The sequence below is a fragment of the Natator depressus genome, chromosome 4, assembly GCF_965152275.1.
Source record: "Natator depressus isolate rNatDep1 chromosome 4, rNatDep2.hap1, whole genome shotgun sequence".
Classification (NCBI taxonomy): domain Eukaryota; kingdom Metazoa; phylum Chordata; order Testudines; family Cheloniidae; genus Natator; species Natator depressus.
In genome coordinates this window covers 120,937,899-120,961,902 of record NC_134237.1, presented here as the reverse complement: position 1 = coordinate 120,961,902, position 24,004 = coordinate 120,937,899, and the positions used below count along the sequence as shown (strand labels likewise).

Sequence of the window (24,004 nt, the reverse complement as noted above, 5' to 3'; positions counted from 1 at the left end):
AAGCAGGAAGCTAATGAAAGGATTGATGAAAAGTGAATCTGAAAAAAGTGAAAGGATTTTTAGGGATGTAGAATTTTTTACTTCATGGGTATTTTCCTTTAAAGGGGAAGATAGAGCACAGAGCTCCGCTTATACTGCTATCCCTTATCTCCATCTCCTGGTCTGTTCTTAAAACTTAGGTCAACCTAGCTACGTCACTCACACCCCTCAGAGACCCAGTTAAGCTGTCCTAAGATCTGTTGTTGATACCACTAGCTCAATGGAAGAATTATTCTATCAACTTAACTACTGCCTTTCCTGGGGGTGGATTTACTGCAGTAACAGAAAACCCCCTTCTACTGCTTTAGCAAGTGTCTACATTACAGTGCTACAGTGAAGTAGCTGCAGTTGTGCCACTGTAATGCTTACAGTGCAGATATACCCTGTGAGATGTCTATACCTTAGGCCTTGGGTGAATGTATGTTGTCCCAATTTAACTAAAACCGTTTAGAAACAGTTTGTCATACCTTGCAAGGGTGGAACCAGTTTAGCTGCATCAGGGCTTGTTAATGGAGGGATACTCAGGCCCTTAAAGATGATCTGAAGTTTCTGAAGAACATTAAACCTACAGGGATACTGTCATTCAATTCAACCTTAGGATATGTCTGCACTACAGCAGCACAGGTATGCCACTACAGTGCTGTAGCGTATATGCTTCCTCGATCCATGTAAGGTTTTTTTTTTTTTTTTAAGAACCACTCACGTAGATAATTCACTTCTGCACGAGATGGCAGAGCTTGGTTGATGGAAGAATCCTTCCACTGTCCTAGATGTGTCAGACCAGGGGTTGGGTTGATCTAACTAAAAAGTTCAGAGCACAAAACTGTTCACAGCCCTGAGCAACATCACTAAGTTAACCTAAATTTTAGATGTAGACCAGACCTTAGTTTGCTTTATCTGAATCCCTTAAGTTAATGTGAATGAAGTCCACTTCACTTCTGAATGGGAGTGTCCACACGCCACACCAGGGTTTAATATCAGAGGGGTAGCCATGTTAGGCTGGATCCATAAAAGCGGCACCTTATAGATTAAGAGACATATTGGCACATGAGCTTTCGTGGGTGAATACCCACTTCATCCGATGCACGTAGTGGAAATTTCCAGAGGCAGGTATAAATATGCAAGCCGGAATCAGGCAAGGGATAACGAGGTTAGTTCAATCAGCGAGGATGAGGCGCTCTTCTAGCAGTTGAGGTGTGAACACCAAGGGAGGAGAAACTGCTTTTGTAGTTGGCTAGCCAGACCCAGGGTTTAATATGCATTAACTTCACAGCTGTTGTCATTAATTTTCCTTACATGTTCCTGCGCGTTAAAGGACAAAGCCTCGGGGCCGGAGCCCAAGTAGCAACTGTAGCCCAAGAGCTGGGAGTGGACAGACCTGGAGGTTGCTCTGCGTGCCCTGTCCCCACGGAGCTAGGGCCTGCTCTACGTGAGCCCGACCCTTCTGCATTCCGCTGGAGCCTGCTGGGCGTGGAGCGCTGCAGGCCATGAGGCGCCCCCACCATTCGACAGGCGGAAGCTGGCAGACGGGCCGGAGCTTGACAGCAACCCAAGGGGCACTAGGACCTGACAGCCATCTTCCCGAGAGGAGGCGGAGCGTGGTGAAGCGAGCGTGTGGATGAATTTGTGTTTCCTCAACCAAGCTTGTGTTTGTCTGAACGGTGACACCACCCCAAGGCCTACTTCTCTGCTAGAAGTGGTTTCGGCAGTGGGCGGAACTCCTTTCTCATTGGTGCGTGAGGCTGTCGCTCTTTCATTTTCCACTTCCCCCCCCCCACACGGGTACGTCGGCCCCAGTCACCTGCGTAGGGAACTTTGCTCTAGGCCGGGCAGGGGGTAGTGTGGGGGATGATGGGAGGTTTCCAAGATGGCGGCGAGGTGGCTTCAGAGTGATCGCGGCCCCCTGTAGCGTCTTCTCCATTCATTGCAGTAACGAGCGGCGGCGCTGGGATCCCGACGGCGGCAGGGACAGTGCCGCGGCGGCCCGGGCGCGGCGAACGGGGAGTCTCCGGGGCTCAGGAGCGGGCAGTTCGTGCGCTGAGACGGGAGGGGCCCCAGGCTCCCGGGCGCTGTGAGCGGCGAGGCGGCTCCGGGTCCAAGCGAGCGGCTCAGGCGCTGTGAGGAGAAGAGACGGAGTCCGGTCCCCGGGCGCTGTGGTCGACCGGCCCCTGTGGCGCGCGGCACGGACTGAGCGGACATGGCCACCATGGAGAAACTGATGAAGGCCTTCGAGTCCCTCCGCTCCTTTCAGCAGCAGCAGGGGCCGGCTGCTATCCCCGAGGAGCCGCTCCAGAGAGCGTGAGTGTCCGGCCGCGGGGCGGCGAGGCTGGGTCGGTAGCGAAGACTAGGCGGGGGAGGAAGCGAACTTAATGCTTCTGAGAAGCTGCTGCCCTCAGAGGGAGCGGGCTGGCGGGGACGCCCCTGGGCGCCCTGCCACGGGTGGGGTGGATGGGCCCCTGCTGCTGCCGCCTCTTGAGCTAAGGGTTGTCTGAAGGCGGGTTCCAGAAGCATTTGGTTTCACTTAAAGACCACCAGCACAATCCTTTCTCACCAGAAGCAAAAGCATTAACCTGCTCCGCAGTGAGCGAGGCGACTTCGTCTCCACGCCGCTGCAACCGGCGATCCCTCGTGACACCTAGAGAGCCTGTCGCACAAGCCCTGGTAAACTCCAGGAATAATAATAATAATCCACGTGTGTACCAGCAAAGCAAGGCTGGTGGTCTACTCTCAGCTGGCCCTTTCTCACTGGAAGAAGATACTTTATTAACGTGTCTGGTCTGGTAACTGTCTGGGTATCTATCTAGAAAATACTGAAAGCTTTTTTTTTCTCTTCAAAAAAGAAATTAGAAATAAATTGTGTAGTTGTGTTTTTTTTTAAAAAAACGCACTAGTACGGTTAAAGAGCAGACAAATTATTATAGTACTTATGATAACCTATACAAATAAGTGCAAAGAAAAAACTAACAGACAACCACTCCTTTATACAAACATCTACACTTTTTACTGGACTCAAATCTCTCTGAACACTGGCCTTCTGGATCTTATTACATTATATGGCGTTAGATACATATCTTATTAGAACCAGTTCTCTAGGGGGATGCAAAAAGTTCAGTAGTCTATCACTCAGCTTTTACCAAAAGTGCTGACACTTATTTGTCCAGTATGTCAGAATCTGATTCTTTTAGGGGAACTTTTTTAATTTTGTAGAAGTAATAATTTATTGTTTGAATTATATGTAACAATTTCTTAAAAAACCTGAACAGTGAAAAGAGATTAGTTATTTCAGTTTTGTCAGTTTTATGTTCTACTTCATGTTGCAATATCAGAAACTGCTAGAGATATTTAAATCCCAAACAAAACTAGTTCTTATTCAAGTGGAGTTTTATTAAAACATTATTTTTTACATTGATTATTTAGGTGATCCTCAAGTATATGTTTTTCACAAAACACAGAAGAAGAAAATCAGTGACCCCCTGTGTGTATTATACTGTGTATTCTAATTAAAAGAAAAATTGTCTTGGGCATTAATACATGTAATTTTATACCTACAGTTACTGATAGTTTCCCTATAGTTTTAAATATTTTTACAATATGAACTCACAAACCCCAAAGGTCTCCATTCCTTTACCTGTAATATTGCATAGCAAAATTCTTAATGGGAAGAAAAAGTTATTACTGCATCACATAAATGAATAATAAAAGGAGTATCCTGTGAAGGTTAGCTGACCAATTATTTACACTGTTAACAACTTAGATGATAAAAGATGACAGAGTTAAAACTTAAAAGGGCAATGCAACTGGGCCATTTAAAAAAAATAGTAGTAGTAGTTTAGGGTGCTATTTCTTTTGTTTATAGGCTCTTCTGTGATATCTCAACAAATTTATTCTCAAACACCTGGCAAATAATTAAGTACTATCCCCATTTTACAAATGGAAAAAAAGACAGGAATAGGGATGATTAGAGCAGGGTCACACAAGACATCTCCTAAGCCCCAGTGGTCCAGTGCCTTAATCATGAGACCAGTCTTCCTCCACCACACATGCCCAAGTCCCTCTGCCACTTTGTGGTTTTACCACATTTTCCTATTTTTAAGTGAAAGACACAAATGGTTGAGGAAATTGACCAGCTGCAGAGCTGAGGTAGTGAAAGAGACCATACACAAATGTCTGTCAAATGCAAAGTGAACACACCAAACGAGACATTTTTCCTTTCTAGTCTCTAAATTATAGTATTCTTAGGTCAAAATATTGCAGGTAAAAGTATGATTTAAGTTGAGGATGTCTCTGGAAATTCATAAAAGCATTTAAAAACATAAGCAAACAACATCATCTCATCCTATGTGGCCTTAATGTGTTTTAGTTTTGCAACTGTATTTGTTTTGGGTGCCACCAGGAACTATCCAACCACTTACCTGGCATACCATAGAGCCTGTTTTTAAAAGCAGAGTCAATAAGGTTAGATCAGAAGCTTGAATTTTCAATGTTCTTATTTTGCAAGTTTAAATTCAGACCCTTACATCATATTTTAATATCCAGTTGTGGGTATTTGTACCCCATACTTTAACAGATCTTTTGTGAAAAAGCTGCCATTATAAGAAACTATCTTATTAGTAGACTCTGTGGAGAAACTTAACTGGATATGTTAAAGTTTTCTGGACAGTGTTATTCAATGGTAAAATCAACTTTCAGTCTACTCTCCAGATAGTAAGAAGCACCAGCACAACAAATACACAAACACTGGGATCATGCCACTGCCACATGAGAAGGCAGCTAGGGACAAGATGCCCCAGGACAGGGTTATGGGCTAGCTTCTTCACAGACTTCCCTGGAAAAATGAAAATGGGTTGGGATCATTTGGTAAAACTCCCTCCAAATATGAAAGATGATTGTTTACCTGGTCCCACATCAGGGTGTGTGCTAGGTTTGCAGACTGCCTTCTGGCAGTTCAGTGACTTTTGGCAAGTCAGAAATTAGAGAGACAAGATAGATGAGGTTATATGTTTTATTGGACAGAACATAAGTTGGTTCAGTAAAAGAGATTACCTCACCCACTTTCTCTCTCATATCCTGGGAACAACACCAGCTACAACATCACTGCATACAAGTCAGAAATCACTTAACCCACAGCCCTTCTGTTTTCGCTAATGCTCTGGGAATCGGGAAGAACACAATTCTGTACATTCAGTGTTCAGACAATAAAGATTTTAATTTGGGGCCTTCTATACCTGCTCCATCAAGACTTTCACAGGAGACAATCGCAGTGATGGGATGCTACAGCACTGTGACACTGAACAGCTCCTTGCCCTCATCCTCCACCACAGCACTATGGTTAGAGTCTAGAACAGTCATGATTAAGGTTAAGCTTTTGTCATGGTTATTTTTAACAAAAGTCCCGGGCAATAAACAAAAATTCACAGAAGCCTGGGACCTGTCTGTGACTTTTACTAAAAAATAATGGGCGTGTGGGGGAATGACGGAGAAATGACTGAAGCCCAAGGGGTGGAGGGAAGAGAGCCCAAGCCCTGCTGGGGGATGTCCAGCACCCACAGGCCCTGCTGGCTGACCGCTCTGGGGCCTCCTGCAACCCTAGGGTTGAAGCAGAAAATGTCACAGATGTCCCTGAAAGTCACGGAATCCTGTAACCTCGGTGACAAATGTTATCTTTCGTCATGCTGTAGATGTTGATAATGATAGTAACCACATCCAAGAGAAAGGTGATCTGATCTAAGAGATAAAAGTTCATGAGGGAGAACAATCCCTGAAATTTTTCCTGCGTATTTCTCAAATACATTTGATAATATTTAAGGAAAACAAAAAATGCTAGCTGTTTTAAAGTTATTCATTCCTCCATACCAGTGCCTCCTAGCTCTCCTCATCACAGATCCTTAGTAAACAAGATAATGCACAGTGACGCTTATCATCAACAACTCAGGTTCCCAGAAAAGTAGTTCTTTAATAGAGATTCATCTTTAAACATCACACAAAGCTGTATTACAAACCAAGAAAATATTGTAAAAATTAGTGATGATGAATGAAGAAAGGGTTGGCAACTGGAAATGGCCCATAGTTCCAAGTTTTACATTAGTTAGATTACCCAAATGGTAGCTAGTGAAGTGTTTGCATTCTTTGTAGACTTTCTCCTTTTAAAATCTGAGCATAAACCAAAATACAGTATGAGTCATTCTTTTCAGGTAGATTGTTCCATTTTTAGCTCAACTCATTGATTGTAGATTTTTACAGTGGATTGACTTTCATAGAGATTGGGTTAGCCTATGCTAGTTCAACTAACTTTGAAGCTGTGCTGAGTTTTGGTTGGGGCTCAAGTGTCTTTGGTTTAATAATTAAAATACAAAGGTAACCATATTCAGCAACTTAATTGGCATACTTTATATCTAGTGAGTCTACATGCATGTCCAAATGAAAGTTGATTCAATAAATTGCACTCTTCCTCTGTGTCAGTACTGAACCATTGGCTACTATAGTGCTAAAAGGCACTGTGCTGCTGGAGATGTTTGGTAAAATTTTCGAAAGTACTTAAGTGGTTTAGGAGTTTGGTTTAAGAGCTTGTTGACTTTAATTGGGCTTAGACACTAAGTCACTTAAGTGATTCTGAGTATTTTAACCTGCTGTCTTAAAAGTGATGTGAAATGGAGATTCTGACAGTGGTCATTAAAGGTCCTGTGACACCTTTCCAAGAGTTACTGGTGTTTACTCATGGTCCTTTTGGCCAAATTTCAACTTGGTCACTCATTCTGCCTACTGTGTAATTTGGCCATGACATTTTTCGTTATTTTTGTCTTAAACTATTATGCAGTGTTGATGTTAGCTCTTAAACTGCTGCTTTTTTATTCCATGTGTGGTTGCATTTATGTGTGTGTGTGTGTGTAAGGGGGGCTTGAAACGATTTATGTAAATTTGTAAGATATTTTAGCATTCTGAAGAAAGTAAGGTGCTTTCAAAATAAGATTTTATTATTAACCCTCTTCTTTATTCACTCTTTCCTCAAAAAAACCCAAAACCTTGGGTTGAGATGAAATATGAGGAACTTCATCCCAAAAGGGAAGTTTTTTGAGAAATGTGAAAAAAATGGATTAACTATTTCAACCTATGTTTGTGGAAAATTGGATGTCACTTCTGACAAGAAATAGGTAGCTGAAATTTTTGTGTCACTGTAGAAACTAATTGTTACAAATTTGGTTAGAGACATGCTGTCAACTTTAAAATCTTACCAAGGTAAAAGTAGTTTTTTAGGTACTACCTGCTTCTACCAATCTTTGTCATTCTACATTCACAACTTCTCTTCTTCAAAATGCCACAGAAAACCTAACTTTGAATTTCCTGACCTTAATATCTAAAATCTCAACATAACGATTGCATCAGTATAACTTATTACATTTAATATAGTTTCTCTTTTTCAATGAGGGGTTCAACTTTTGTATTGTGATTTACTTCAGTACATCTTAGTGGCAAGGCAATTACATTTTTATGCAAAAAAACAAATTAGTATTCTGAAAGTGAGAGCTTGCTCTTTGTGTGTATTTTATCTTTTAGCCTTGTTTGCGGTTTATATGAAAATCTACCAACATCATATATGATTGAATGGGGAAGTAAGATGAATCTGGCTTTTTGGACTACAATTTCCTAGAATTTCTCTTGTTGGCAGTCTGTGCTTTCTCATTTTGATAGTGTTGTATTGAACTGCAAAAAATAGAAATATACTTCATTTTATACATCTATGGATCTGTTTTACTGAGACTTTCTGTCTACCCTTGCTTTCCAAATGCTTAATCCACCAATATAATTTTGCCTGAATTTTTTGTCGTTTGCTCAAACAGTTGTGTAATGTATGATCAGTGCAGCTAGCTTATAAACGAGGTGCGGGAAACTAGCAAGTCAGTGTGGCATACTAGATAGGAACACTGCACTGTGAGAGTTAGGGACTCAGGGTTACAATTTTTGATTCTGCAGCTAACTTTCTATGGGATCTTGTTTCCCTTACCACTCTTGGTCTGTCTTGTCTCTTTATATTGTAAACTCTTCGGGGCTGGTAGAGGATTTCACGATAGAAAAAAGTAATTAACGCAGTACTGTGCCTCAGTTTCTCATAATCTGGAAGTGCCAGTATGGTACGATGACTTCTATCTCCTTCAGGTAAAATGTGGTTGATTTTAATGCCACTTATGGGCTTCATAGGGAGTTCTGATCCGCTTTCTTTGGCTGGAATGGATGCTAGCTGTGATGCAGGTCTGTAAGAGTGCTATGTTTTAAAATAGAGATAAATTGAGGCTAAGGTGGCAGGGAGAGGGAGGAAGGGAGATCAGTCTTTGGGGTCGTTATAAGGCTATTGAATGACAAAACTTTTGTCTTTCAGAGGTGTTAAACACCCCCCCCCCCCCCCGAAAGATTTGCTGATGACAAGCGCCAGTGTGAACTATGCGCTCCTGCTGACAACGCAAATGCCTCTTGTTGGGGGGTGGAAGTTTTTTATCCGCAGGAAAGCCGACAAACAGCAGCTATACAGTACGACTTTTAGTGACACGGCTGTAGTGACACAGCCATGTCACTAAGAGCTGTGTAGTGTAGACATTACCGTATTCATTTAGGCTATGTTGGCAAATAAAATAACTGACTGTGTATCTGTCACACTTGAATACAGTGAATTGCAATATTTAAGTTGTCATACCACACAAACTAACAGTGATTGGTTTGACATGTTTGGATTTATTCAAAGTACATTCTCTTCTTGATTTTAGAAAGAAAGAACTTTCAACTACCAAGAAAGATCGAGTGAATCACTGCCTGACAATATGTGAAAACATAGTTGCTCAGTCTCTAAGGTAATAAAACGTTATTTCTGAACTCATTTTATTAATGTTGGTAAAGTAACTTTGTAACTTTTTATGGCTTTCTCATTTTAATCGATCTTTAATTCTAAATGTTGAATGTACTCTTTTAAACAGGACATTCAAGGGCTTGAAAAATTTACCAAGCAGACTCTCTGGAGGACCAAACCGATTATCCAAAGGTTGTTATGAGACCTTGCTATAACTGAGGTCCAGGAGAAATGCCCTGGTGAAAACCCTAGTCCTCCAGTTTTCTTCAGCTACTGGGAAGGTGCTGAGATTTCTACCTGGAGTTAGTCCCCAGATTCTGCTTGGGAGCTTAATCTTTCATATCACCCAGTTTGGCTTATTTACAATTTGAATCTGTTCCTGTATAGGTGCAAGCATGCAGAAATTACATCTCTTTTCTCTCCTTCAGGGCCTCCTGGCCTTGCAAGAGCTACACTTTCCCCTTATTATACTCCTCCAACTTCCATCCTTTGTCTCATTCTCCCCAGTGTGTCTGTCTCAGCTGCATTTGGTGGCATTCTCAAGGAACAGCGTGAAAGTGACATGGTTCTTGACAGTTTCATTGTTTCCCAGGGACTTCTTTATAGCAATATTTACTTAGGTTGTAAGCTGTTTGGAGAATATGCTGTCTTTTATTGCGTGTGCGGTCCTAGCATGATGACCACTGATTGGGGTCTCAAGCCTTTTCCACAATATAAGTATTATTAATAATATAATAGTATAGGAATCGACCAGGTCTTTTTCATTCAGATGTTGCTTGGCAGGGGTAAGAGAGTAGTATGGGCACTGGAACAGTATATGTGCAGACTCCAAAGAAAACACTGCTTTAATTTACTTTCGTTTCCCGTTTAGTGACTTCATTTTTTAAAATGAAAGCTTAAGCTCTGCAATTAAGAAGTTGGCTTAGGGCCCACACTCGTCAGACCCTTTTTAAGTTGTCTCACATTGGACATCCAAAATTTGTAATTGCTCTGGAAAAATCTTGGCCCAAATATATACTTGTTTACTGTTTGTTTACTCTTTGTATTTCCCTAAGATCAGAGTGAAGCTATACTTTGGACCAGATCCTGCATGTGGTTCCAGTGACGGGATTTGGGTCTTAGTTTGTAGTTGGTGTTGACAAAACTGCAGGCAAAGTAAACTCCTTGGGGCAGGGATGGTCTTTCTGTTCTGGTTGTACAGCACCTAACACATTAGAAACCTGGTGCATAACTAGGGCTCATAGGTAATACGGTAATAACATCCATGACAATCTTTTCAGTGCCTTTAAAAAAAGTTCCACGTAAATATTTTTGTTCACATTTAATTATTTTAGCAATTTGGTCCTACGCTATTTGACAGTACCCTTGAACGTTATACAGTAAGGTGAAATAAGTTTTATTTTTGAAACAATATCTTGTAAAAAATACAGAATATTGATCAAAAGTATAGTTTCATCTTAAAGGATTACATTTTAAATATGAGTTTGGCAAATACATAACTTCTGTGTAATTTTTGCCATGCATTTCTGTTGCTTACAAACTTGGGCTAAAATTGTCTACTACATGTTAATGTTCATTTAATAATTTAATAGGGAAGGTAAAGTTTAGTCTATTAACTTTAAATGCTGTATAGGTTTTGTTTGAATTACCATGTTTCTTTGCCCTTCTGACTTTTTTAACTTGATATGTTGCCTTCCCTGAGAAAGGTGGGGGACAGATGAATATCTGCTTGTCAGCTAATGTTGTTGCCACTCTTGGTAAAATAATCCTAGCCATTGGTAAGCAGTTGACAAATCCCAAAGGAAGTATTTTTTGCCTATATTAGACTCATCTACAGCTCCCTTTACCATAATATCTGAGCAGCTCACAATCTCTCTCTCTCTTTTTTTTTTTTTTAAATGTGGTTATCCCTACAACATTTCTGTGAGGTAGAGAAGTACTTTTATCTCCATTTTAAAAATGAGGAACTGAGGCTTGAGTGACTTACCCCAGTTATACAGGCAGTCTGTGGTTGAGCATGGAAAAGAACCAGGCCTGACATGTTCCAGGCAAATGGCCTTGATCAGTGAACTATCCTTCCTTTCACATTTTTGTGTGTGACTTATACACCTGCTTGGATTCTGAATGTAAGAGTCTTCATTGCTCTTTTATGGGGTTTGGGGGAATTATTCATTGAATTTAATGTGAAGAAAACATTTTTATAGAATCAGAAGAATTCTTTGAAAATATCACATTAAAACTGCAGAATTCTAGAGAAGAATAAAAAGTATGCATGTTCTTAAATTTTCCAGAGTGGTTCAAATCCAAGTTTGATTTGTAAAATTATGATGAATACATCTGTTCCTGCACTACATCTACTAGCTTATCCTTACGATGAGGAATAGGGAAAAAAAAGTTTTGCTTGCCCCAGGTAATCTGTGTTGTATTTTGGAAGGCTGCTTTAAAGAAATTAGTCTCATGGAGGAATGCTCCCTGGATTCTAAATAGTATGTCTTTGCAATTTAGAGTGAGCTTTGCAATTAGTATGCTGGTTTTTGGGACGTACACCAAGTGCTGTGCTTTGTTGTTTTATACTGGTTCAGTAAGAGCAGTTTACACACACTTCTGATGTAGTGGGTGACTCTGGTGCAAGGACTGTGTCTTCTGAGCATTGGAATGCTGTATTGCTTTAACATATTGTTTGTAAGATGCAGGGTCATCCTGGGGTGAAAAGAGGATGGGTGACAACTCCAGTTATAAGTAAACAATATGATGCTATATTGACCCTTCTCACATTCAGAATATTTGGCATGGGAAAGTCAATTCAATTGCAAAAGGACATTTGTAATATTTATTTTATTTCCAAACCATGTCAACAGGAAAAGTGAAAACTATAAATATGGACTCCAGTCTTCAGCCTATCTTCACAAAGAGTAATATTCATTTAACTTTCCATAGTGTACTTTTTAACGTTAACTTTTTTTTTAAACTTAGGAATTCTCCGGAATTTCAGAAACTGCTTGGTATTGCTATGGAACTCTTTCTTCTCTGCAGTGATGATGCAGAGTCTGATGTCAGGATGGTTGCTGATGAATGTCTCAATAAAGTTATAAAAGTAAGAATTATGTAATGTATGTATTTTATCATTCTATATCTTTCTTTAATACATTGTTCTATATGAAGTTAAATTGATATTATTCATTTCATCATCTGTTTCCCTGTTTCTTGACATTTCTCTTAACACATTGAAAGCTCAAGTATGCTTGCTAACCTTGCTTATCACCAAGCTCAACACATTCCTTAAGAACAAAAGAAAAATATCATTGGATGTAAGAGACTTTCTAATATACTGTTGGCACTGTTTCTTTACTTTGATCCTTTCAGGCCAAAAGGCTTCTAATGATAAGGGTAGTTAAGCTCTGGAATAGGCTTCCAAGGAAGGTTGTGGATTCCCCATCACTGGACGATTTAAGAACAGCTTTGATAAACACCTGTCAGGGATGATTTAGGTATACATGGTCCTGCCTCAGTGCAAGGGGTTGGTCTTTGACCTCTCAAGGTCCCTTCTAGCCCTGTGTGTATGTGATTCTGTGAAAATGATGAAAAGCTGAGCTTCTGAGGAGGGAGAGGGTCTGCAGAGGAGAGGGTTGTAACTTGGTCCCCAAGGCTAAGCTGGACCTGCCCAACTACTTGAAGGAAACACTAAGCTTAGCTAAAACTGTATATGTTGAGGTTTTGGTTGTGTTGACCTTTTTCTCTGTTGTGTCCTATGGGTAAATAAATGTTACTTGATTCTGAATAAGCTTCTTCTGTGACTGCATTCTTGGACTGGTCTAGACTCCCAGAGGAAAGTCTAAGCATGGGCTATAACCTAGCTAGCCCTGCTAAGACTACAGTTGGCAAATGAATACTGTAATTTGATGACCCAGTCAGAGTGGGGGGTGAATCGTGGGATTCCACCATGAGAGAGGTGTGGATGTGTCATGCTATACAAAGTACACGGGATCTTTTATAAGAGAGAAGGCAAATATGCCATCTTTATTGAAAATACAACAGTTAGCATATGCTTTTCAGTCACATCGCTCGCACACACGCACCCCCACCCTGCAGATGGTCTTTATAGTTACCAGTCTGTTGTAGCTCAAGTCAATCTAATGGCCAGTTGGTGAGGAGCTCGGCTCTGTCTGTTGTGATCCGATGAGCCGAGGCTTTGCAGGACTGAACCCAGAGTTCCTTGGCAAAACACCCCAACTTTATAGTTGTAAATTTCCATTTGAGTCCATGCATTTTGCAATGTCATCCTGTAATCATTAGACCTTAAGTGGTGTTAATCTTGGGGTTTTCTGCTGTTATCATTTGATGGTTATTGTAGGGCTTCCCATCGTTATCTCCTGTTTGTTGCCTTGCCTTCAGGGGTGCCTGCCTCACCTCTGAGGTCCTCAATGCTGCTAACATGTTTAGCCTCGGATACAATGGATATTTTCTGATTGTCTCCTGGTGTTTCCACGTCTCTCACTTTTTCTTGACCATCTGGACATTTGTGATGGCTTTCACACCTTCTCTTTTCCTGATGCATGCATTCCTCATTCACGCAAACAGTCTCTCACACAAACCTTCAAAGGTATACAGAATACATTGTAAATTAAGTCTTGCTAAATCTTATAACTAAAACAGTTCACATTGCGGCTTCAGGCCCTCAACATTTCTCTAACCTATTTATCATAGACACAATACCAAATCCTGTCTTTTACTTACTAAACCTTAAAACAAAGAAATGTATATTTAACTAGAATGCCTAATTTGTAATACATATAGGAAACCATAGTAGACATTATAACTTATCCTAAAACAAAAGGGTGACCATAATCAGTCATACAGATTGTTCTGGTCTGTCCCTGCCTTAACATCAGTACAGACACTGGCAATCTGTCAGATGCATTCCTACCAATGACCCAGAGGGTCATTTCTTTCTGCTATTCAGAAAGGGTGGCTGGTAAAATGAAATCAAGACATACATTAGTACCTCTACTCTTATAGTACAATTATAAAATCGTGCTCTTACAGATGTTGGCCTGTAACTTGGAAAGAATTGCGATGGAGAGCTTGAGTGGAGGGTCAAAAGTACATCTTACTCTGTAACCTTAACAGCAATTAATTGGAATTTCTTTCTTATTGTTGTAATAAACTAAAAATAAGTCCTTTATCATGACCCTTGTTATAATGGGTTTATAAACTAATTATGATTTTGAAATGAATATATGGGTAAAACAGATTTAGAATTGGTGCCTCGTAATGTGTAATCTTTAATGGCAATGCCTTCAAGAATTAAGTTTTAATTTGTTTTATGCCTTGCAGAATCAGCCTGCTTCAGATAACTAGCATCGGATTTGATCTTGTAAGCTGCCAAACACTTTAGATTTCCATCTAAGTTGATGGAAGTTGAAGCAACTGTTCACTGTGTAGGATAGGGCTGCTGGCTTTTCCTTAAGATATTTGTCTTCAATAGCAAACATCCATCACAACTGTATGTAAGCAGTTCCTAGATAAATTAGGTTTTCATGACAAGGGAACTAATAGACTTGATGGCGTCTTCTACTCTTTTCCCTTCCTTTGTATTGGAGACTCTTTTTGAGATGAATAGTTTTTTCCCCCCTTCTGTCTCCTTCCTTCCCTCTTCCTCTTTGGCTGTGGTAAAAAGCTTTCTCAGAAAGGAGAGTCTTGCGGCATCTAACACTTGCTACTCTCCTCCTGCAAACCCCCCCCCCCCCAAATAAAAAATAAAAGAGCATTTGGTCAGATTGCCTAGTACTTTCAGAAGCTGTTCCAGTACAAGTGTAACCTTGTTGGCTGAAAATCAGTCTGCTATGGTACAATAAGCTCCATTTGCATTTTGTTACAGGCTTTGATGGATTCCAACCTTCCTAGGTTACAGTTAGAACTCTATAAAGAAATTAAAAAGGTGAGTGTAGGTCTTCCCTTTTATCTTTTTGGGCATGTCTGATATTTAATATTTTTAAGTATTCTGTTAGATTATTGTTATATATTGATCTGTGAAGTGATTTTTTGTTTCTAAAGTGTAAATTTCTCTTTGACATTTGAGCTCTTGCAAGAGCTGTATTTACTGGCTTCTTTTTAATGTATAATTTTGTATGTGTGGATGTTAAACATAAAAATGTCCCTTGTTAACAGCTGCTCAGGTGACGTGCATCTCCAAATAGCATGGCAAACATGTTTCTTTCCACTGAAGGCCACACTTGTATTATATATGCAAGCTAATTATTTTAGTCGGTGGTACCTTCTGTAGCAGGTGCCTGTAAAATAAGGAAGAAGAAATCAAACAAATGTTAAATGCAGAACACTGTATCATTGGGTGACTGCTTACTGCACCTGTGAAGACATACGCATGAAGCGAATTTATAGCGGAACCAATATTATCATTAATCATTTCTAACACATTGTTAATGCTTTTAATATATTTCTTATGGGAGGAAGGGGAAATATAACTCACTGGAATAGTGTTCAGGAGAGAGAGAAGTTCTATTCAGGACTTCAGCAGCTCTTCTCTGCTGAAGACTAAAACACCTTGTGGAACCCCATGCAAGTCTCTCATTATTGGCCATGTTATATGTAGGTGCTCTTGCACCTTGACCAGAACTATGAGTAAAAAATAAACCCTATTACCTTTATTAGTTTAAAAAAAACCCAAAAAACTTGAGATATTCCTTCTAAGGAGAGTCTCCCAGTATGAAAGGATTTTATGTGTATTGATATGTTGTGCTAACTGTTCCACTTTCCTCCTAACCTATGCTATTAATGACTTGTGAATATTAATCTTGTCTACAGGGATAGATTATAGACACACAAAAAGAGAAGGGAAAAAATGTGTTTAAACTGAAGTTTGAAACACTCCCATCTGTTCTTTGAGTAGATGCAGCCATGTATTACACTTGCACTTTCGTTGCACTGGAGCTGGAGAATTTTGACTAGCAGTACCCACGTACGTGTGTGTGTCTGTGTTTGTGTGTGCCATAGTGCCTTCCCCCACCCCCCTGCGCGATATGAGGTGTTGCCGTCCCGACCCTCTTCAGTTCCTTCTTACCACCTGTGGCTGGAGTTGGAGCTCTGTATGCTTTTCACCTCACAAGCCCTCGATTTTAGTGACCTTTTCTAGTTGTATGTAGTTAATTAGTACCCTTAGTGTAGCACTTGTTAGATTGGTATTAGTTAGCTTACGTACTTCTCTGGTGATCTCCTCATCAGGGTTTAAACATTGTCCATTGTGGGCGGGAGCGATCCCCACATGTGGTGCTTGTGCTTAGGAGAGAAGCCCATGTCAAGGAGTGGAGTTTAATTTGCAAATAGTTCACCAAATAGACTCAGGTGGCAAGGGATCTTTGTCTAAAGCAGCACGAACAGGCCATGTAGTCTGCTTCAGCACCAACGCCTTCAGCAGATTGGAGGTCACCCTGGGTTCTGAAAGTGCTGCTGCTTTGCCCTCTGAGCTGGCGCCTTTCTGAAGAGATGGAGGAGTTGTTCCCTGTCAAGTGTGCCAAGGAAAAGGTCACATCTGGTCTAGATCCTGTGGGGACCCATCTCTCTCCTCCAGAAGTGTGGATTGGCATAGTGTGAATGCCAGTGCGTGGGAGGGAGTGGCTCCTGTCAGCCACTCCCCAGTGCTATGTGGGGAGGTCAGAGCTTGACTCCGGTTCTGGTCCCAGGGTGTCAGTTGAGTTTGATACTGATGAAGGTATCGGCTGTTTCTGTGCCATGAGTGTATCAGTGTGTGACATTATTGACATGAACTGGGACCGTATAGATCATTGTTGCAACCAAAGTCCTGTAGTGGCACCAAATCTTGTATAAAGGGGGTCAAATAGGGGGTGTAAGACAAGGTTATGGTTTGCTGGTTATGGTTATGTTATATGTATATGTGTATCATTTTTGTAGTTGAAGTTATGAATACTGGCTCTATACTGTCTGTATTTCAAACATATGCTATGCTTCTGGGTGGCACCCCAGACAAGTTGGTGTCAGCTCTGCCTAGCCTGCTTGATGGCCCATTAAGGACCATCAGCTATACAACTGACCAATTGAGAGAAGGCAGATACACCTTGTGACATGCAGGGACATGCCTACGGACAGAACTCTGAGGTTTTTCCATGCCATGTGATGGACAGCTTGTCTGTGGGGGGAAAAAGAAAGAAAGACCACTTGAAAAGAGAATATAAAAAGCTGCTGCAGCTCCTCTATCTTATCTTCAATCCTGCTTCTTGCTTCTGGAGGGACTTTGCTACAAACAGAAGCTCTACACAAAGGACTGAAGACCCATCCCAGCTATGCATGTACTCCAGAGACTTGATTTGAACCTGCAGTTTATTCCATCACTGCTACAAGCCTGAACCAAGAATTTTGCCATTACTGTATGTAATTGATTCCATTTAACCAATTTTAGCTCTCATCTATATCTTTTTCCTTTTATGAATAAACCTTTAGATTTTAGATTCTAAAGGATTGGCAACAGCATGATTTGTGGGTAAGATCTGATTTGTATATTGACCTGGGTCTGGGGCTTGGTCCTTTGGGATCGAGCGAACCTTTTTTCTTTTACTGGGGTATTGGTTTTCATAACCATTCATCCCCATTACAGGTGGCACTGGTGTGATACTGGGAAACTGGGGTGTCTAAGGGAATTGCTTGTGTGACTTGTGGTTAGCCAGTGGGGTAAAACCAAAGTCTTCTCTGGCTGGCTGGTTTGGTTTGCCTTGGTGTGCAAAGGAACCCCAGCCTTGGGCTGTAACTGCTCTGCTTGAAGAAATTTGGCCTGAATTGGCACTCTGTTTGGTCACACCAGAACCAGCATCATTACACAGTGGCAACAGACTTCTTCTGCCTCTCTATCCTGACCTCTCACTTGGTTCAGGAATTTTCCAGGGCTGTGTCCTTTATAGCCCCTTTGGCTGGGTGGGCTGCTGAACCTGTGGGTCAGTCAACACTATGCCCCGATGTTTCCCTTTTGCAGTTGGTGGAAGTGGGGCTCAGCACCAGAAGCTTCTTCAGCACCCCTATGGCCAATGCCACCAGTGTTACCATGGAAGCATTCACTTGCTCTTTGATATCATCAGCTATCTTTGTACCACTACTGACTTTTGGTCAATACAGCTTTCAGCATCAGACCCGACAGTTCGCACCAGCTCCCTCTTCATTCTGGGCTACAGATCAGTCGGACTGGAGTCATGGTTGGCTCCATCATTACCCTCTGAAGTTCAGGATTCCTCAGATTCTGGGTTGGAATCTTCCTTCTCTCACTCTCTACCTGACCCACATCGGGAGCTGTTCATGGAGCGCTGTGGGTACAACGTTGGTGCCCGTCTCAGGGTCAGGACAGGGGTCCCTGGCATGGCTCCCACTGACCTCCAAAGTCCTATCCATACGGGTGGCCTCCATGGGACGCTCCTCGGTCTCTGAAGTCCCACTCCACATCTTGCTTGAAGGCGAGATCACCGTCCAGGTCTGTGACAGTGACTGTCAATCTATTACAGGCCCAGGCACTGGTGAGCCTTCCCCTCTCTCAGCCTCCACAGTTGTCCCATCCAGGTCTGTCTGTCCTGGAAGAGGATCCGGCTCTGGCACAGTTAACCGCTTCATCTTCATCCCATGAATGATTCTGTGGTTCCTGGCTCTTCGTCTCCTTGTACCAGAGATTTCAAGGCAACAAGAACCTTTTGCAGCACATGGTTGCGTCCCTGGGTATTCAGGTGGAGTTCCTACAGGAGAACACCCATAAGATATTGGATGTCTGCCGCTGGGAGAGTTGCCCTCCCTATTAACGATGTGCTCCTTGAGCCTGCTAAGGTCCTCTGGAGCATGCTGGTTTTGGTATTGCCTGCAACAAAGCACATGGAGAAATGCTATTTGATTCCAGTGCAGAGATTTGAGAGATTCCATCCAGCCCCAAATTCCCTGATCGTAACTGGTGAACGGGTAGGGCCCAGTAGGGCAGATTTAAGTCCATTCCTGCAAGGATAGGGACTCAAAATGAATAGACCTGATGTGTAGGAAGATTTATTCCACATTTTCCTTGCAGATGCAGATTGCTATCCAGCAGGAATCAGGCTCCATTTGAGTCCCTGGCATCTTGTCCCTTTCTCCTTTTGTGTCAGACAACTGCATTCCTGGTAGGGATAATATCCGCAAGAAGAGTGTGACACTCCTTATACAGAGTTCTCCAACGACAAAGTGACTTTACGACTACACCCAAAATTTTCAGTTTAATTTGAACGAGGTAGTATATTTACCTGTATGTATTCTTTCTTCAGCCGCGTTCCTCTCCGGGGGAGCAGCGTCTCCATATGTTAGACGTTGGGTGATGTCTAGCTTTCTGTCTGGACAGGACTAAATTGTTTCACGATTTGCCTTGCCTGTTTGTCATATGAAGTTTGTATGACGGGGCAAGTGGTTTCTTCACAGACAGTCTCTAAATGGATAATGTCCTGTATCAAGACTGCATATGAAATAGCTTTGGCTATGCCTCCTTAACTGGTGTGAGCTCATTCTACAAGAGCTTGAGGAATGTTAATAGCATTCCTCATTGACATCTCAGTACTCTACATATGCAGGGCTGCTATGTGTTCGTTCCATACATGCATTAACAAATCATTATACCATTACTGCAGCTTCCAGGGTTGGATACAAGCTTTCGTAGGCAGTCCTGCAATCCTTGTTTAGGTAGACTCCAAGCCCTGCCTCCTGGGGTGGGTATTGCTTGTGAGTCACCTAAGTGGAATACACTACTTACTGTAACTGTGGTTCTTTGAGACACAATGTAAGTGAGTATTTCACAACCCACCATCCATCCCCTCTGCATCGAGTATTGACTCTGGGTGTTAGGTGCAAAGGAACTTAAGGGGGTCAGGTCAGCGCCACCTCATATAGCCAGATGAAGGGCTATGGCCATGGGGTGTGAGCACCATCCCTCTTTGGGCACTGCTAGGCAAAGTTATCTGGCTCTGGCATCCTGAGCATGCACACATCTAAGTGGAATACACATCTACATCACACCTTGAAGAACCACAATTACAGTAAATTACCATTTGTTACATTACCTTTAGACTCCAAATGCTATTTGGCAAAGGATTTAACTTCCACTTCTAAAAAATAGAACAGATTTAAACCAATGTGTTCCCTTTATCCTGAGTCACAAGAAGTCCTGTCTAGCAGGGGCCTGTCTGCTTAAAAAAAAAAGCATATGGTACTCTCCCTATTTTCCATTGCTTGGTTCAGGACAATAACCCAAATTCCAAGAGGTACATAGTTTGGATTTCAGGTAAAGTTTTTACTACAGTTTTTTACAGGGTTAAGTATAATCTTGTTCCTTCAATACCACCATGATAGGCAGCTTGTATATATTCAGGAAGAATTCACACATGAGAAACAAATTCAGGAATTCTTCAGTTCAGTCTTTGATCTGTTTGGTTTCTAACATTATGGGATTCTCATGCAGTTGATATTCTTGAAAGCACTTGCTCTTAATGACCTGCTGAAGAAGAGTATGAAACATCTACACATTTCAAGATGCATGTAATGTAGGCATTTACTAAGTAATACAGATAACTTTGTCTGGAATTTTCTGGCATTTCCAGGATCCTAAGATTATATACCTTGTTCTTTCAGTCTTGTCCATTTATGCTAAATTGTACTTCTGTCCTTGCAAAGAGCCCTGATTGTAGTGTCTCATATTATTAATTTAACATTGCTAAATAGTGAATTTTTTCCCCACAGTATTCAAAATCGCTTTAGAAGCTCTCCTATATGTCTTTTCTTGTGAGTTTACTGTTTTGAACCAATTCTCTTATGGATGAGGACCATACTTCAGTTAAGGCTTTGCTTTAAAAAAAACAACAAACAAACAAAAATCACCTCTCCCTCCAGCAACGTGCACATTGCAGGCTTAAATCTTAAACTGAAATGGCCCTGCCATCTTGGGCTGTGGAGTGAAGCCTGAATTTATGACTCTTGTCCCAGAGCTAGTAAATGTTGGCATTTTATCATTCTGCCGTTGTGCTGTGAGATGCAGGAGGGGAAACAAGGAGCAAGAACAATCTGCTGTTAGCTGTGACTGGACGCTTTCTTATCACTGAAGTTGATCTTGGCAGAGCTATTCACTTGTCTCTTGTATATGACTCCCTCCTCTGGTCCCTATTTTTGACCACTTGATAAAACGCCAGGAAGAGACTAAAAAATTGTGCTTTTTAGAACACATTTTTATGTTCCTTTTCAGCAAGGCAAGAGTTTAGGCTGTTCTTTGTTTTTAATTTCACTTCCTCTCTGGAAGCCACAGTCAGATTTACAAACATGAGATGTTAGGGAATTGAATCTCTTTTGTAGTTAAAATCCAGATACAGTCAAAATCACTTTATCTAGTTTTAAAGGATGTTTATGAGTGCTGATATGTAACAAACTATACATTCGATCTAACTAGAATGGTGCTTCTCGAAGCCTACGTGCTGCAGTTTGGAGGTTTGCTGAGCTTGCCCATCTGGTTCGACCTCAAAAGTGCAGGTAGGTGATTCACATTTTTGGTATGTAGAAGTGTTATTTGTCTACCATACACAAACATAAAACTGAAAAAGTAAGTACAATGTCACTGGTGGCAGTGCTGCTTCATAATCCAAACGGAGATGTTCATTTAATAAAGCTGTTGGCTGGGATTCAGTGGGATTCCCTTATGGTCCTTTGAAATTCTATATGTTGTGCATAATTCAGTGGTATCTATTTAGCTGTATTTTTACCAGAGAATATAATTTTTAAGGTAATTTATTGACAACCCCTCCAGCCTTATTGTGTTTCACTGCATTAAATGTGTTAACTGAAAAAAATCTATACAATATAGAGTCACACAAAGAGTACTTGCCTTGGTACTAAGCAGGCAGAGGTCTCTGTATACCAAAATCTGAAGCTTGTTTGAAACTATTTAATGTTGGACAGTAACAGTTATGTTAACACCTTTAACACTTTGATTGTATGTAGTCCATTGAAATTAATACAACACGGCGCATTGTGTTTTGCTCTATACAAACCCTCATGAAGACAATGGTCCCTGCCCCAAAATTTTAGTTCAGCGTTGTGTACTCTTTTTAACTCCTTCCACTTCTAATCACCATAATGGTGTATATGCTGTATTGCTGATATATTATATCTTTATGTGTGTGTGTGTGTGTGTGTATAGTATTGTTGTATAGCATTCCAAGATTTAATGGGGGGTGCATTAGAAAGAATGTATCAAATGCTTATGATTAGATAATATATTATTGACGGAAAATTCTTCTTCCTGTGCTATAACTAGGCCATACTTAGTCAACCTATTGCCCTGTCTAACACGAATAAGTAAGCGGCCAGAAGAATCGGTACAAGAGACACTGGCTGCAGCAATACCAAAAATCATGGCAGCATTTGGCAACTTTGCAAATGACAATGAAATCAAGGTACAGCTGTTTTAAACTATTAAGAAACATTTATATTACACATGAGAACGTAGTTAATCAACCATTAATCAGATGTTACAGACGGCAGTGTAACAGCTACCAGACTTGAATTATTAAAACATGCATTATTTATATTTTCCTCTACCCCTTGGATTGTTGATAGTAAATTTTAAATCAAAATAATTTTTTGGGTGGATGGAGGGGAATAATTTTCTTGTTTGCTTGCTTACTGACTTCTGCCTGTCTTTAAGTAACTTTTAGGATATTTTTTTTTTTTTATTTTTTGTAACCTTTTAGGTTTTATTGAAGGCTTTCATTGCTAATCTTAAATCCAGTTCTCCTACCATCCGTAGAACAGCAGCTGGATCAGCAGTGAGCATCTGTCAACACTCACGCAGAACACAATATTTTTATACCTGGTTACTGAATGTACTTTTAGGTAAGTTTCAGGAACCTGCTTCTACTTCCTCAAGGCATGAGTAATATTGGAAAAAACAGAATTGGAAATCTAAATTATAGTAATTCCTATGTTAGGTAGCTTTGCTTGCCAGCTTCTATCGTGCATGTTAGGTGTCACCAATGCTTGGTCTATGGTAGTGCTTCTCAACTAGGGGTATGCGTACCCCTGGGGTACGCAGAGGTATTCTAGGGGGTACATCAACTCATTTAGACAGTTACCTAGTTTTACAACAGACTACCTATAAAGCACCAACAAAGTCAGTACAAACTAAAATTTCATACAGACAATGACTTGTTTATACTGTGCTCTATATACTACGCACTGACATGCAAGTACAATATTTATATTCTAATCAATTTTATTTTATAATGATATGGTAAAAATGAGAAAGTAAGCAATTTTTCAGTACTAGTATGTTTGTCAGTTTTTTGTATTTTTATGACTGATTTTGTAATCAAGTAGTTTTTAAGTGAGGTGAAACTTGGGGAGTATACAAGACAAACCAGACTCCTGAAAGGGGTACGATAGTCTGGAAAGGTTGAGAACCACTGCTCTGTGGTATTGTCGCATTTAATCAACATAATGAACAATTAGGTCTGTCCCATTTTTGCCTTTTGTTAAGGGGACTTTACCGATACATAATGTCATATTTCTATGGTACTTAACACCTCTTCCCAAATCAGATAAATGCTATATCAGAACTATGGATAGATAATCTAGAAGCATAGATTAATGAAAAAGCATAGTCCACAAAATAAAATGAGACAGCATTGCTACTTAAAACCTGTATATAATGAAAAAAGAATAGTTGGAATAATCAGTAAATCAGAACTTCCAGTGTGCTTGAAGGATCAACAGTTTCATTAGTCTGTCAACTATGAAAATGTCCTTCTAATTCTAGTTCTGTTAATGGAATAAGCATGTGGATTTATTGCTAAAAGAATAAGACTTGGCAATGAAATAATTGTATTTTTAAACTTTTATCAGAAGAGTTAGAAAAAACTGAAATCAAATCAATGTTATGATTATTTCAGTGTTTAGGCTGGGCAAGATGAACACTGCCCAGTGCAGGTGTCAAGTGACTATTCTCTAAAATTGAAAGATAATAGTCAAAGAAGGGGAGCATGCAATTGGGGCATTGGGAAGGGTCGTTCTGGGATCGTTCCTAGATCTCTTCTCCATTTGGGAGCTATAGAAGAGGTTCACCCTTTC

General features: G+C 40.7%; 1 protein-coding gene across 1 annotated transcript in view; it reads left to right on the top strand.

Annotated features, from left to right (window-relative positions):
* The first annotated feature begins 1,886 nt into the window (after positions 1-1,886).
* HTT (huntingtin) overlaps positions 1,887-24,004 on the top strand; it is a 181,156-nt gene continuing 159,038 nt past the window's right edge. The window contains exons 1-7 of the mRNA XM_074951777.1: positions 1,887-2,337; positions 8,793-8,876; positions 11,846-11,966; positions 14,751-14,810; positions 21,330-21,409; positions 22,194-22,332; positions 22,630-22,771. Coding sequence (XP_074807878.1) covers positions 2,237-2,337; positions 8,793-8,876; positions 11,846-11,966; positions 14,751-14,810; positions 21,330-21,409; positions 22,194-22,332; positions 22,630-22,771 — 727 coding nt within the window. The 5' untranslated portion in view covers positions 1,887-2,236. The remainder of the gene's footprint in view (positions 2,338-8,792; positions 8,877-11,845; positions 11,967-14,750; positions 14,811-21,329; positions 21,410-22,193; positions 22,333-22,629; positions 22,772-24,004) is intronic.